The following is a 15000-nucleotide window of genomic DNA, read 5'->3' as shown; positions in this document are numbered from 1 at the left end:
GAATGGCCTTGTGTCTGAATTGTGCTATAGAAATAAACTTGCCTTGCTTTGCCTAGTCGAAAATTCCTATAATAATCTGTGTAACCAAGTGTGACCGTCAGTGTTATTTTGCGCCCTACAACCATATGAATAGGAAATTTCTATGCTATATGGTTTAGGGCCAAAATACATTTCTTATCTGCTGATTCGTTATGAACGGTCCAGAGCCCTTAGGTCGTCTGGGACAGGTCTGCTTACAGTCCCCAGAGTTAGGACTAAACAAGGAGACAGACAGACAGACGGACAGACAGACAGGCAGACAGACAGACAGACAGGCAGGCAGACAGACAGGCAGACAGACAGTATTTTAATCTTGATGTATTTCATGCCCCTGTAAAGCACTTTGAATGGCCGTGTGTCTGAATTGTGCTATAGAAATAAACTTGCCTTGCCTTGCCTTGATAGTCGAAAATTCCTATTATAATCTGTGTAACCGAGTGTGACTGTGTGTGTTATCTTGCGCCCTACAACCATATGCCTTGGCAGTAATGTACTATAAGCTATACTACCAAATGCTTTGAGTTGTAGCCTGTAGCCTGAGGTAATGCCCCAGGCTTATATGGAAGGCACTATCAGTTTGGTCTCTTGTTAATTCAGCCATTAACATTGTAGTTTACTAGGGGCCTTGCTCTCTGGCAGACTATTTGTATAGTATGCATGCACAAGGCATACAAAAACACCTAAACATGCATACACACACACACACACACACACACACACACACAAACACACACACAAACACAGCTGCATACAAACGCAGACATACACACATACAACATACACGTACACACACAGACACAAACACACACACAGAAAAAAGTTATGCATAAAACATGGGCGTGCACATGCAAACAGTCATGCACCTGCAGGCACACACACACACACACACACACACACACACACACACACCTGCAGACACTTTATACCTTAAAGCACTTGTAGGGAGTGGGGGGGGTTGTGGTAAACTGATTGTGGGCCGTTTCAGATGAAGGAACGGCCCGTGGCGCATCACACTCACACACACACACACACACACACACACACACACACACACACACACACACACACACACACACACACACACACACGTCCGGGGAACGAGGCAATAACGTTGACAGATCTGCGGCGGGACATTCGAGGGGAAGCAGAAAATGAGTAGATTTATACCATCTTCTCTCGAGCTCCTCCGTGACTTACCTGCAGAAGAGCCCTGTGTGTGTGTGTGTGTGTGTGTGTGTGTGTGTGTGTGTGTGTGTGTGTGTGTGTGTGTGTGTGTGTGTGTGTGTGTGTGTGTGTGTGTGTGTGTGTGTGTGTGTGTGTGTGTGTGTGTGTGTGTGTGTGTGTGTGTGTGTGTGTGTGTGTGTGGGTGTGAGTGAGTGTGTGTGTGTGTGTGTGAAAGAGAGAGTGTCTGTGTGGTGTGTGTGTGTGTGTGTGTGTGTGTGTGTGTGCGCGTGTGTGTGTGTGTGTGTGTGTGTGTGTGTGTGTGTGTGTGTGTGTGTGTGTGTGCGCGTGTGTGTGTGTGTGTGTGTGTGTGTGTGTGTGTGTGTGTGTGTGTGTGTGTGGGTGTGAGTGAGTGTGTGTGTGTGTGTGTGAAAGAGAGAGTGTCTGTGTGGTGTGTGTGTGTGTGTGTGTGCGTGTGTGAGAGAGAGAGAGAGAGATTGTGTGTGTGAGTGATAGAGAGGTTGTGTGCGTGTGAAAGAGAGGGATTGTGTGTCTGTGTGTGTGTGTGTGTGTGTGTGTGTGTGTGTGTGTGTGTGTGTGTGTTTGTGTGTGTGTGTGTGTCGATCTGTGTCTGTCTGTGTCTCAGTGTTTGTGTGTGTGTCTGTGTCTGTGACTGTGTGTGTGTGTGTGTCCGTCCATGTGTGTGTGTGCGTATGTCTCTGTGTCCGTGTGTGTGTGTGTCTGTGTCTGTGTCTGTGTGTCTATCTGTGTCTGTCTGTGTCAGTGACTGTGTGTGTGTGTGTGTGTCAGTGACTGTGTATGTGTGTGTGTGCAGCCGGCCCTGCCCCTACACTGCAGTCTAATCCATCTATGTCCCTTAGCTGGAGCTGAAACCAATTTTCTAGTACAAACCCTGATGACAGAACGCCATTTATCTACATATTGATCAGTAACACAGGAGGCCGGGGTATTTTAAATAAAACATATGAGCTTATAACACACACACACACAAACACATACAGACACACACACACACACACGCACACACACGCACACACACACACGCACACACACAGACCCACAGACACAGACACACACACACACACACACACACACACACACACACAAAGACACACACACACACACACACACAGTAAGACACACACACACAGACACACACACACACACACACCTTGTCCCATAGTCCACACACACACACACCCCCACAAACACAAACACACACAGATAAGAAAAGTAGTTGGCAATATATATATAGAATGGACATATTTTCATATTAAAGGTGGAGTCAGTGATTCTGGAGAACGCTTGTTGTCAAAATCACTTTTTTAACAAATTCAGTGAATATCTCCTCATGATCCGCTACCTGTCTGTACTGTGTGTGTGCTGAAAAGAAAGCTGTTCTTAATACACAGCCTAGGCTCTGTAAACTGGTATGTAAACATGCCCATTTACAGAGCCTAGGCTGTGTATTAACATTGGATTTTCTTTTCAGCACACACACAGTACAGACAGGTAGTGGATCATGAGGAGATATTCACTGATTTTGACAAAGTGATTTTGACAACAAGCGTTCTTTAGAATCACTGACTCCACCTTTAAAGGTTAAGATCCAACTAAGCATATTTATTCAACTAATAAATTAATTGTAAATTAAAGGTGCAGTGTGTAATATGACATCATCAAGAAAGTTCTACAAAGTTCTAGAATGCAACACTCCCTGGGTAACCCCACCCCTTTCGAATAATAACAGAAGCTACAGTGGCCTTCAAGGACAAGAACAATTCTAAATTTTAAACAATGCACCTGATGACATTCCAACTATGACACTTTCAAGATGGCGGCACTAGGCCTTGGTCCAAAATATGCAGAAATATGGACATATATGAGACCCTTTCTAAGGGGAAAAAAAATAATTCAAAACTTTTTTTTCAGCTATTATGCACTAAATTAAATGTACTTATGGATATTATAATTACTTTCTACAAAATATGCTAGGAAATAAAACCCAAAATTCTACACACTGCAGCTTTAAGAACTATACATGTAAGACCTTGTTATCATTTAAAGCTACTCCACTGTGCAGATTATAAGAGGAGAAGTCTTGAGAAAACAATGGCAGCGACAAGTGAAACAAGGAAACAGAAAAATACAATATTTTCTTGGGTTTTTTGCGCGGAAACAATCCCAGGCACAAAGTCAGAGGATAAAGACCGCCACGTCTGAAAGCATAAGAGGCTAATACATCACAGGAGAGAGGTGAAGGGAGAGAGAGGGAGGGGGGAAGGAGGGAAAGAGAGAGAGGGGGAGGGGGAGGGAGGGAGAGATAGAGAGGGAGAGGGAGGAAGAGGGAGAGAGAGGGAGAGAGAGAGTAAGAGAGAAGGAGGGAGAGAGTGAGGGGGAGAGAGAGAGGGAAGGAGGGAGAGAGAGAGAGAGAGAAGGAGGGGGAAAGAGGGAGGGAGGAAGGGAGGGAGAGAGTGAGGGAGAGAGTGAGGGGGAGAGAGAGGGGGAGGGAGAGAGAGAGAGGGAGAGAGAGTGAGAGAGGGAGATAGGGAGGGAGACCGGCTAAGATCACAGCCAGTGTTTGCAGTCTCCGGATACCTGATCCTTCACAATCCACAGCTCAGGATGGAGTGGTTTGCCCCAAGAGAGAGAGAGAGAGAGAGAGATAGAGAGGGAGAGAGAGAGGGAGAGAGAGAGGGAGGGAGGGAGAGAAAGATAGAGAAGGAGGGCGAGAGAGAGAAAGAGAGAGAGGGAGGGAGAGAGAGAGACAGAGAGAGAGGGAGAGAGAGAGAGAGAGAGAGAGAGAGAGAAACTCACTGACAGTAATGTTGTTGCTACCACAAATGATTCACGGTTGAACGATTGTTTGAGCAATGCAGTGTTTGAGATGAGTCGCAGTAATTACAAATCTGTTGAACAATCAATATTCTGTGTTGAAACTAATGGCTCTATATGTACAGTAGCATCAATCAATCTGTGCCATGCTAATTGTGATTCCTTGGTTTAATTGCATTGCAGAGATGAGTTGATATCGGGGGTTGATATGCATGCTGGCCTTTATATAATGCACTGATGGTCTCTTTTGCTGTTACATTGTAATTTATGATCATCAGAGGAAAAATGAGACTGTTTCAGAAATATTTAAAAGTTCCTCGTAGTAAGTAAGTAAGTAAGTAAGTAAGTAAGTAAGTAAGTAAGTAAGTAAAGTTTATTTATATAGCGCCTCTCGCAGACCAGGGTCACAAAGCGCTTCATATTAAAAAACACAATAAAATACAATAGCACGACACATATACAGAGTCTGTTACAAAGAAGAGTTTCCTAAGAACGTACAAAATATAATACTATACAATATAATACAGAGTACATAGACATGGATCTAGAAGGCCTGTCTGAACAAGTGCGTCTTAAAGGTGCAGTGTGTAATATGACATCATCAAGAAAGTTCTACAAAGTTCTAGAATGCGACGCTCCCTGGGTAACCCCAACCCTTTAGAATAATAACAGAAGCTACAGTGGCCTTCAAGGACAAGAACAATTCTAAATTTTAAACAATGCACCTGATGACATTCCAACAATGACACTTTCAAGATGGCGGCACTAGGTCTTGGTCCAAAATATGCAGAAATATGGACATATATGAGACCCTTTCTAAGGGAAAAAATTATAATTCAAAACGTTTTTTTCAGCTATTATGCACCACATTAAATGTACTTATGGATATTATAATTACTTTCTACAACATCTGCTAGGAAATAAAAACCAAAATTCTACACACTGCAGGTTTAAGCTGACTCTTAAAAATATCCAGAATGCGCAGGGACTGGGGCAGCAGGTCATTCCACAGACAGACGAGGAGCAACAGCCTTGAAAGATCTGTCTCCTCTGGTTTTAAAACGAGTGCGAGGAACCATCAGGAGGTTCTGCGTAGCACCTTTTAGGGGCGACTGTGGCTCAGGTGGTAGAGCAGGTCGGCCGATGATCAAAGGGTTGGAGGTTTGATCCCCGCCCTGCCACCTGTGTCATGGTTGTTGTGTCCTTGGGCAAGACACTTCACCCACCTTGCCTCGTGCGAATGTCGATAGTTAGCCTGCTATCGGTGTATGAATGTGTGTGTGAATGGTAACGTGGGAAAGGAAAACAGGTCTCCCTTTTTACCTGTAGAAATAAAGGTTAGAATAGCAATAGCAACGAATTATTATGAATAATGAACGACGCCATTTTTTCCTTTTTTTTTTCTTCCAGGGCGAGGGCTCCAACTTCCTCCAGCTCGGTGCCTCCATCGAACAACAAATCAACGGCATGTTTAAGGTGTGTGTGTGTGTGTGTGTGTGTGTGTGTGTGTGTGTGTGTGTGTGTGTGTGTGTGTGTGTGTGTGTGTGTGTGTGTGTGTGTGTGTGTGTGTGTGTGTGTGTGTGTGTGTGTGTGTGTGTGTGTGTGTGTGTGTGTGTGTGCGTGCGTGTGTGTGTGTGTCACATCAAAAATACAAATCTAAATAAAAAGCACACAAATACATATAGAAAGCAAAAAATGATGTTCAAATTATTATTATTATTATTATTATTATTATTATTATTATTATTATTATTATTATTATTATTATTATTATTATTATAGTTGATGATTTATTTTTTCAAGATTATTGAGGAAAATTATTTCACAAAAAAAGAAAATAATTACATACGGTATATTCAATCGATTCAATTGATATGATATGCCTGAACATTAGTTCTAGGAAGAAGTATACAACTTATTTATGTATCAGTACGCTACCAGTCATACCTTTGGAGACATTGGTATAAGTGCCTTGTGTGTGTGTGTGTGTGTGTGTGTGTGTGTGCGTGCGTGCGTGCGTGCGTTTGTGCTTGTGTGTGTGTGTGTGTGTGTTGTCTGTTTTTTCTATGTTATGTCTTTTAAATGGACCTTGAGTCTAATAATAAAACTTAACAAAATGAAAAGCACAAAAATACAAAAAATAATTATCTTCAAATTATTTCACAAAAAAAAGAAAAAGAAAATGACATACAGTAGATTCAAACACTTTTTGTCAAGGGAATAGATTAGTCATGTTTGTATTAGCTTATTAAGGTTCCAAAGGCCCACATGCTTTTGAACGTTTAACCTCATCAAACCTTGTTCCAATGTATTTTTACGTTAACACCTTTCACATGTTTGTAAAAGCTTTAAGTCTTATTATTTGATTGCTATAAACCATGTAAAGATACAACAGCAAATACAATACAGGTTAAACTCATATTATTAGAATATCATGGAAAATTAATTGGAATTGAGGCAAGAATTCATGCAAAAGGGTTAGGGGGCCCAAACCAAGTACTGAGTACATATGGATGATTATACTTCATATAGGGCCGACATTTCTGTATTTAAAATTCCTTTTTTATTGATCTCATGTAATATTCAGATTTTCTGAGATTTTGAATTTAGGGTTTTCATAAGCTGTTAGCTATAATAACCAAAATTACAACAAATAAAGGCTTGTCATATCTCACTTTGCATGTAATGAGCCTATATAATATTTTTAATAATATAATAATTGCTGAAATAAATGAACTTTTGCATCATATTCAAATTTTTCGAGTTTCACATACAATATATGCCTTTGTAATAAAAAACTATAAATAACAAAACTTATTTTTTTCCCAGGTGATGGAGGAATACAACTGGGACAGCTTTGTGGTGGTGACCAGCCTCTACCCGGGCTACGAGACCTACGTGGACTACGTCAAGACATTCACCGACACCAGCTACTTCACGTGGGAGCTCCAGGACGTCCTAACATTCGACATGTCCGCAGATGGCATGAACGACATTCGCGCGAATCGCCTTCTGCAGCAAATCGACGCCCAGGTTTTGCTGGTGTATTGCTCCCACGAAGAGGCGCAGTATTTGTTTACGATGGCCGCGGAAGCAGGGCTAGTCGGGCCGGGGTATATATGGATTTTACCGAGTTTGGCGGTAGGGAATCCGGACATGCCCCCACCGGATAGCTTCCCCGTGGGGTTGATAAGCATCATAACGGACAGATGGAGGATGAGCTTGAGGAAGAGGGTGAGAGACGGGGTGGCCATTGTGGTGAAGGGCGTGCAGAGCTTCCAGAAACAGAGGGGCTTCGTACCGGAGGGCCAGAGCGACTGTCACAACCAAGTGAAGCCACCTGTCACCAATGATACACTGTTCAGGTAAGATATGAGGGATGGATGGATGGATGGATGGATGGATGGATGGATGGATGGATGGATGGATGGATGGATGGATGGATGGATGGATAGATAGATAGATAGATAGATAGATAGATAGATAGATAGATAGATAGATAGATAGATAGATAGATAGATAGATAGATAGATAGATAGATAGATAGATAGATAGATAGATAGATAGATGGATGGATGGATGGATGGATGGATGGATGGATGGATGGATGGAGACGGACGGACGGACGGACGGACGGACGGACGGACGGACGGACGGACGGACGGACAGACAGACAGACAGACAGACATTAGCTCACCAAACTCTATTCCTAAGAGGTGAAGTAAGCTTGCTATAAGCCTATTGGGGAACCGGGGAACAATTAGAACATGTTTGAGAGAAAAGGGGGGACAGATACTGACAGCATTGATACTGGCTTAGGAAAACTGCAGTAGTTAAAGGTGCAGTGTGTAATATGACATCATCAAGAAAGTTCTACAAAGTTCTAGAATGCAACGCTCCCTGGGTAACCCCAACCCTTTCGAATAATAACAGAAGCTACAGTGGCCTTCAAGGACAAGAACAATTCTAAATTCTAAACAATGCACCTGATGACATTCCAACTATGACACTTTCAAGATGGCGGCACTAGGCCTTGGTCCAAAATATGCAGAAATATGGACATGAATGAGACCCTTCCTAAGGGAAAAAAAATAATTCAAAACTTTTTTTTCAGCTATTATGCACTAAATGAAATGTACTTATGGATATTATAATTACTTTCTACAAAATCTGCTAGGAAATAAAACCCACAATTCTACACACTGCAGGTTTAATGTCAAAGTCTTTGGTTTCAGACACCCAACTTTCTTCCAAAGATCTACTGTGGGGACATGGCTGGTTTTAAGTGTTCTAGATTAGATGACCTAGTATGCCTCTAAGGGCCAGTGATCACATTGGGAATAACTAATACCTCGACATATCAGACATATAAAGATGCAACAGTCACACTTCTTGGCTTCGGTAATTTAGTGTGTTTAGTATCAACAAATATGGGTGTGCCTTCACTGCATCTAAACCATACCATGTGTGTGCGTGTGTGTGTGCATGCGTGTGTGTAGCTTGAAAATGTGTGTGTGTGTGTGTGTGTGTGTGTGTGTGTGTGTGCGTGCGTGCGTTTGTGTGTGTTTCTTGAAAATGTGTTTGTGTATGTGTGTGTGCGTGTGCGTGGATGTGTGTGTGTTGCTTGAAAGTGTGTGTGTGTGTGTGTGTGTGCTTGTATGTGCTTGTGTCTATGCGTGTGTGTTGCTTGAAAATGTGTGTTTCTTGAAAGTGTGTGTGTGTGTGTCTTGAAAGTGTGTGTGTGTGTGTGTGTGTGTGTGTGTGTGTGTGTGTGTGTGTGTGTGTGTGTGTGTGTATGTGTGTGTGTGTGTGTGTGTGTTGCTTGAAAATGTGTGTTTCTTGAAAGTGTGTGTGTGTGTGTGTGTGTGTGATTGCAAATGTCGAACATGATCTTGTTCTTTGACGCTGTTCAAACGGCCCCTTGTACAGACATTACTGAACCCAGCAGGCCTCAGTCGAGTATCTGCGGGTTTCTGACATTATCCTTGAAGGTGGTTCGAGGCTGAACAAAGCACTTTCTATTAACTTCATCGTCGCTTATCTCGCTTCCCCTTTCAAGCCTTATCAAAAATTAAAGGGGCAGTGCGTAGAATTAATTTGCGTTTTTCAGACGGGCTTGGTAGAAATTGAATACGATAGTTATAATTGTGTTTTAATTAGTGTATAGTAGCTTGAATACTAAATTGGTTGTTTCTTTTATGACCTTAGAATGAGCCTTTTATATCTACATAGGAGCGGGGCGCTGAGGCCGCCATGTTGCACCGCCATGTTTCTACAGTGGCACAGAACGGACAAATTTAACAGCCTTACACGTTTTTATATATAGTGGGCGTCCTGGGGAAATGCACCTGTTGGAAGACCAAGAAGAAGAAGAAGTACTATAGAATAAATAACTAAATACATCTTCACCTCATCACTTGATATTGTGGAAAGACTTGAGGCAGTGGTGGATGATGCCATCTTTAGTAACTATAGCTTCTTGTCCTTGAAGGCCACCGTAGCTTCTGTAAATTATCTACATAACTTAATGGAAATGCTCTTAATGACAAATTGTTTGGGTGGGAATTTGGTAGAAATGTTTGTCAGTAGTTTATATTATAAAACCAAAATGTTCATTCTACTCAAACATATGCCTCTAAAGAGTAAAACGAGAGACACTGAACACTTGAAGTGGTCTCTTATTTTTTTTGTTGTATGCTGTATATAGCTTCTTGTCCTTGAAGCCCACCGTAGTAAATTCTTCTGTAAATTCTCCCATAAGAGAGGGGTAAGCAAGGGAGCGTTGACATCTAAAATCTCACCACTAGACACCTCTAAATACTCCAATATTACACACTGTGCCTTTAAAAATGTGTGTGGTAATAAACAGCTCTGGAAAAAACGTAGAGAGCAGTCTGGATTTTTCTTCAATCTTCATCTCTACATTACTTAATGGAAATGCTCTTTAATGACAATATTTTTTGGGGGGAATTTTGGTAGAAATGTTGTCAGTAGTTTATAGAATAAAACCAAAATGTTCATTCTACTCAAACATATGCCTATAGATAGTAAAACAAGAGACACTGAACATTTGGAGTGGTCTCTTAATTTTTTTTGTTGTATGCTGTATATAGCTTCTTGTCCTTGAAGCCCACCGTAGTAAATTCTTCTGTAAATTCTCCCATAAAAGAGGGGTAAGCAAGGGAGCGTTGACATCTACAATCTCACCACTAGACACCTCTGAATACTCCAATATTACACACTGTGCCTTTAAAAATGTTTGTGGAAATGTGGTATGGTAACTGAGGACAATTTTTTTTTAAACCAGCTAGGGATAATGATTGAGCTCACCTGTTAATGGGATTAGAAGAGATTACCAGATTAAAGGGGATTGTCACACAGACAGGGACGTAATGCTATTCTGCTCCCAGGGGAATTTAACACCTCTGCTGGGGTGTCAGGTGAGGTGAGAGGGATAGAGAGAGAGTGTGTGTGTGTGTGGGGGGGGGGGGGTGTGTGTGTGTGTGTGTGTGTGTGTGTGTGTGTGTGTGTGTGTGTGTGTGTGTGTGAGAGAGAAAGGGAGAGAAAGGGAGGGAGGGAGAGAGAGAGGTGGAGAGATAGAGATGGAGAGAGAGAGGGAGGGAGGGAGGGAGAGGGAGTGTGAGAGAGAGAGAGCAATGGAGAGAGAGAGAGACAGAGGGAGTGAGAGAGAGACAGAGAGAGAGGGAGGGAGGGAGAGAGAGAGAGAGAGAGGGTGTCTGGTGAGGTGAGAGAGAGAGAGAGAGCGAGAGAGAGAGAGAGAGAGAGAGAGAGAGAGAGGGTGTCTGGTGAGGTGAGAGAGAGAGAGAGAGCGAGAGAGAGAGAGAGAGAGAGAGAGCACTGCGGGTCTGTTATTAAAGGGAGGGATCAGACCATGGGAATCAAAGGAGGCAGGAGCTGTCAGCATACCGAGCGTCTATATTCAGTGTTTTTCCCTCAGTCGAAGGGACACGTTTAAAGTTATAGTGCGTAACTTTTTCATATGAATGAATGTCGTTACATTCAAGCAAATCGCCAAATGAGTTGAGACAAGGTTCATAAAGCCTATTAGCTGGCGACACTGGTGCAGGAGCTCAGAAAAATCCCCAAGAAGAGCCCAAGAAATGTTTCAGTTGTTGATTCTACTGCTGAGAAAAAAACCTGGACGTACAGCAGAAGGTATAAAATCCATGTGCCATCACTGAAGGCTTTACCTCATGTAGATGCACCGACAGTGTTGTTGTAATTACTCAGAATTCCTCATGGGAGCTACATAAGTAAAGCTTTAAACAAAGCTTTTCCTTTTGAGTGTTTCGATTGATGACTATATTGGTTTCATTTGTCTTATACAGCAGTAAGCTTTCTATGTTTTAGCCACTAATCATCTCTTTGTATTGTGTGTGTTGTCTCTCTTCAGGCACATGCTGAATGTGACGTGGGAACACAACGACTTTAACTTCAACAGTAACGGATACCTGGTGAATCCCTCCATGATCATCATCACGCTGGACAGGGAGAGACAGTGGGACAAGGTGACAGCTTTTAACAAAATGGCGGCATGTTTTTCCACTCATATCTATTTTATTTTGCAATTAAATGTGGCATGTTTAAAAAAAAATCCGATTAAAGGTGTAGTCAGTGATTCTGGAGAACGCTTGTTGTCAAAATCACTTTTTTTGTCAAAATCAGTGAATATCTCCTCATGATTCGCTACCTGTCTGTACTGTGTGTGTGCTGGAGTCTGGGGTTAAAAATCTGGGGTTAATACACAGCCTAGGCTCTGTAAACTGGCATGTAAGCAAAGGGGCCCTACCTTAGCTAGCAACCTGCCCGTTTTACAGAGCCTAGGCTGTGTATTAACACTGGAATTTTTTTTCAGCGCACACAGTACGGACAGGTAGCGGATCGTGAAGAGATATTCACTGATGTTGACAACAAGCGTTCTCCAGAATCACTGACTCCACCTTTAATTTCTGGGGGATTATTACCAAAAAAACGATGTAATTTTATATTATAATACTCAAAAACTATTTAAATATATAATATTATAATGATTGAAAGAGAAGACTGAAGAGCTTGTCTGCAGTTAATTTTTTCTTCGTGGTAAAACCAGAGTGATTTCACACACGGCCGGTCTCTTTGTAAAGTCTAGTTAAGAGACTCGGCGCTCCACAGACGCCAATGAACCAGATAATGAAGTATCATCTCCTAATTACACACACTGTACTAGAGTTATATCTCTCTCACACACACACACACACACACACTGAGACAGACAGACAGACACACACACACACACACACACACACTCTCTCTCTCTCTCTCTCTCTCTCTCTCTCTCTCTCTCTCTCTCTCTCTCTCTCTCTCTCTCTCTCTCAGTCAGTAAGTCAGTCAGTCACTCACTCACTCACTCACCCACTCTCACAAACACACACATTCTTGTACTATTATATTTGTGAGGACATTCATTGACATAATGCATTCTCTAGCCCCTTACCCTAACCCTAACCATCCAAACTAAATGCCTAACCCCAACCCTTACACTAACCCTAACCATCAACACTAAATGCCTAACCCCAACCCTTACACTTACCCTAACATAAACCAAATTCATACCTGAACCTTAAAACCTAGTGTTAACCCTCAAACAGCCCTTTAAAGGCCTGTCCTTAAAACCTAGTGTTAACCCTCAAACAGCCCTTTAAAGGCCTGTCCTTAAAATTAGTGTTAACCCTCAAACAACCCTTTAAAGGCCTGTCCTTAAAACCTAGTGTTAACCCTCAAACAGCCCTTTAAAGGCCTGTCCTTAAAACCTAGTGTTAACCCTCAAACAGGCCTTTGAAGAAGTGAGAACCAGGCAAAATGTCCTCACTTTGCAAAAATGTCCTCACTCCAATGGGTAAAAGCTACAAAAGGTCCCCATAAATATACCTGTACAAGTACACACACACACACACACTCACTCACTCACTCACGCACACACACACACACACACACACACACACACACACACACACACACACACACACACACACACACACTCATCACTTTCTCCCACACTCTTCAAAAGACATTATTAACAGAAGAAACCCACGCTCATACTTTTTGTCAGTTAACTTTGCCACCTCACTGACTTAAGGCGGAGATTGAAATGTTAATTAAACCGTGTGTGTGTGTGTGTGTGTCTGTCTGTCTGTGTGTGTATGTGTGTGTGTGTGTGTGTGTGTGTGTGTGTGTGTGTGTGTGTGTGTGTCTGTGTGTGCGTGTGTGTGCGTGTGTGCGTGCGTGCGTGCGTACGTATATATGTGTGTGTGTGTGTGTGTGTGTGTGTGTACTCGCGACTTGAAGGCAGTCACGACTTCAACTGAATGTAAAAAAGGTGTTGAGTTTAACATAACGCTCAAAAATAAACAGCCGGCGGCGTTTCAAATCTAATTATACCATAGTGATGTTTTTGCCATTTCTGAATAATTTTCAATATGTTAATAAGGTTTGGAGCTAATAGGAAGCTGTGATGGTATAATAAACAAACTAACAAGGTGAGAAATCAGAACAAAGTTAAAAATATTTGTTAAAGGTGCAGTGTGTAATATGACATCATCAAGAAAGTTCTACAAAGTTCTAGAATGCAACGCTCCCTGGGTAACCCCAACCCTTTCGAATAATAACAGAAGCTACAGTGGCCTTCAAGGACAAGAACAATTCTAAATGTTAAACAATGCACCTGATGACATTCCAACTATGACACTTTCAAGATGGCGGCACTAGGCCTTGGTCCAAAATATGCAGAAATATGGACATATATGAGACCCTTTCTAAGGGAAAAAAAATACTCAAAACATTTTTTTCAGCTATTATGCACTAAATTAAATGTACTTATGGATATTATAAATACTTTCTACAAAATCTGCTAGGAAATAAAACCCAAAATTCTACACACTGCAGGTTTAAAACAAAAATGACATGCCGTTTTGGAGTATTTATTTGCCGTTAGTGTCATGTAAGCCTGCTAAAATCATCTATATTTATATATAGAAAGACATATCTGTGTGTATGTCTGTACTTTGAGTATCTCGCCAAATTGTTGTAACACGTTGTTACTGTGTGTGCTGAAATGGTGTTCCAGGGATCACATATTCCTGTGAGGACAGTTTGTTTATTCAGTTACAACGATATACCTTAGAAAACGTTCACTTCTCCGACACACACAAAGTAACACAGTGCACCTGTTAACTCATTCTTTAAGCCCATATCTCACTTGGGGAGAATGGGACACTGAACATGACCAGGACAGTTTGTTTATTCAGTTACAACGATATACCTTAGAAAACGTTCACTTCTCCGACACACACAAAGTAACACAGTGCACCTGTTAACTCATTCTTTAAGCCCCATATCTCACTTGGGGAGAATGGGACACTGAACATGACCAGGACAGTTTGTTTATTCAGTTACAACGATATACCTTAGAAAACGTTCACTTCTCCGACACACACAAAGTAACACAGTGCACCTGTTAACTCATTCTTTAAGCCCATATCTCACTTGGGGAGATTGGGATGCTGAACATGACAGAAGAGAAAGGGTGACAGAGTAGAAGGCAGGAAGACCTGGGGAAGTGTTCCTGTCACAGCTCTTATCTAGCACAGTGATGTATGGCACTGCAAAGAAAAGCTGCTGTTCTTTAAGCCCCTATCTCACTGGGCTGCGACTGTTTGCGACAAGTTGGAGACACAAAATAGCGACAAAATATGCCAATTTGCGACAATTTTCACTTGCAGTCTCACTGAGTTGCTACTTACGACACGTTTGCGAATGTCCTGCCCAACACTTGCCAGGAGGTCGCATTTATGTCTCACGAACGTCTGGCGAGTGTCGCAAGAACGGAATGTCAGTCTCATTTTTGTCTCAAAGCAGTCGCAATTTAGTTTCATATGTCGCCAAACA

At 42.0% G+C, this 15000-nt stretch overlaps 2 protein-coding genes across 2 annotated transcripts in view; one reads left to right on the top strand and one right to left on the bottom strand.

Annotated features, from left to right (window-relative positions):
• tmem104 (transmembrane protein 104) overlaps positions 1–15000 on the bottom strand; it is a 324830-nt gene that overhangs the window by 126988 nt on the left and 182842 nt on the right. The gene's annotated exons all lie outside the window — the stretch shown is intronic.
• Positions 1–15000, top strand: part of grin2ca (glutamate receptor, ionotropic, N-methyl D-aspartate 2Ca) — a gene marked incomplete at both ends in the record, with an annotated part of 63815 nt that overhangs the window by 12467 nt on the left and 36348 nt on the right. Inside the window, 3 exon segments of the mRNA XM_080043367.1 lie at positions 5467–5532; positions 6886–7421; positions 11471–11585. Coding sequence (XP_079899493.1) covers positions 5467–5532; positions 6886–7421; positions 11471–11585 — 717 coding nt within the window.

Source organism: Ammodytes marinus (assembly GCF_949987685.1).
Source record: "Ammodytes marinus genome assembly, chromosome: 16".
Taxonomy (NCBI): Eukaryota; Metazoa; Chordata; class Actinopteri; order Uranoscopiformes; family Ammodytidae; genus Ammodytes; species Ammodytes marinus.
Note: the sequence above shows the minus strand (reverse complement) of the source record. Positions and strands in the feature narration are given on the sequence as shown.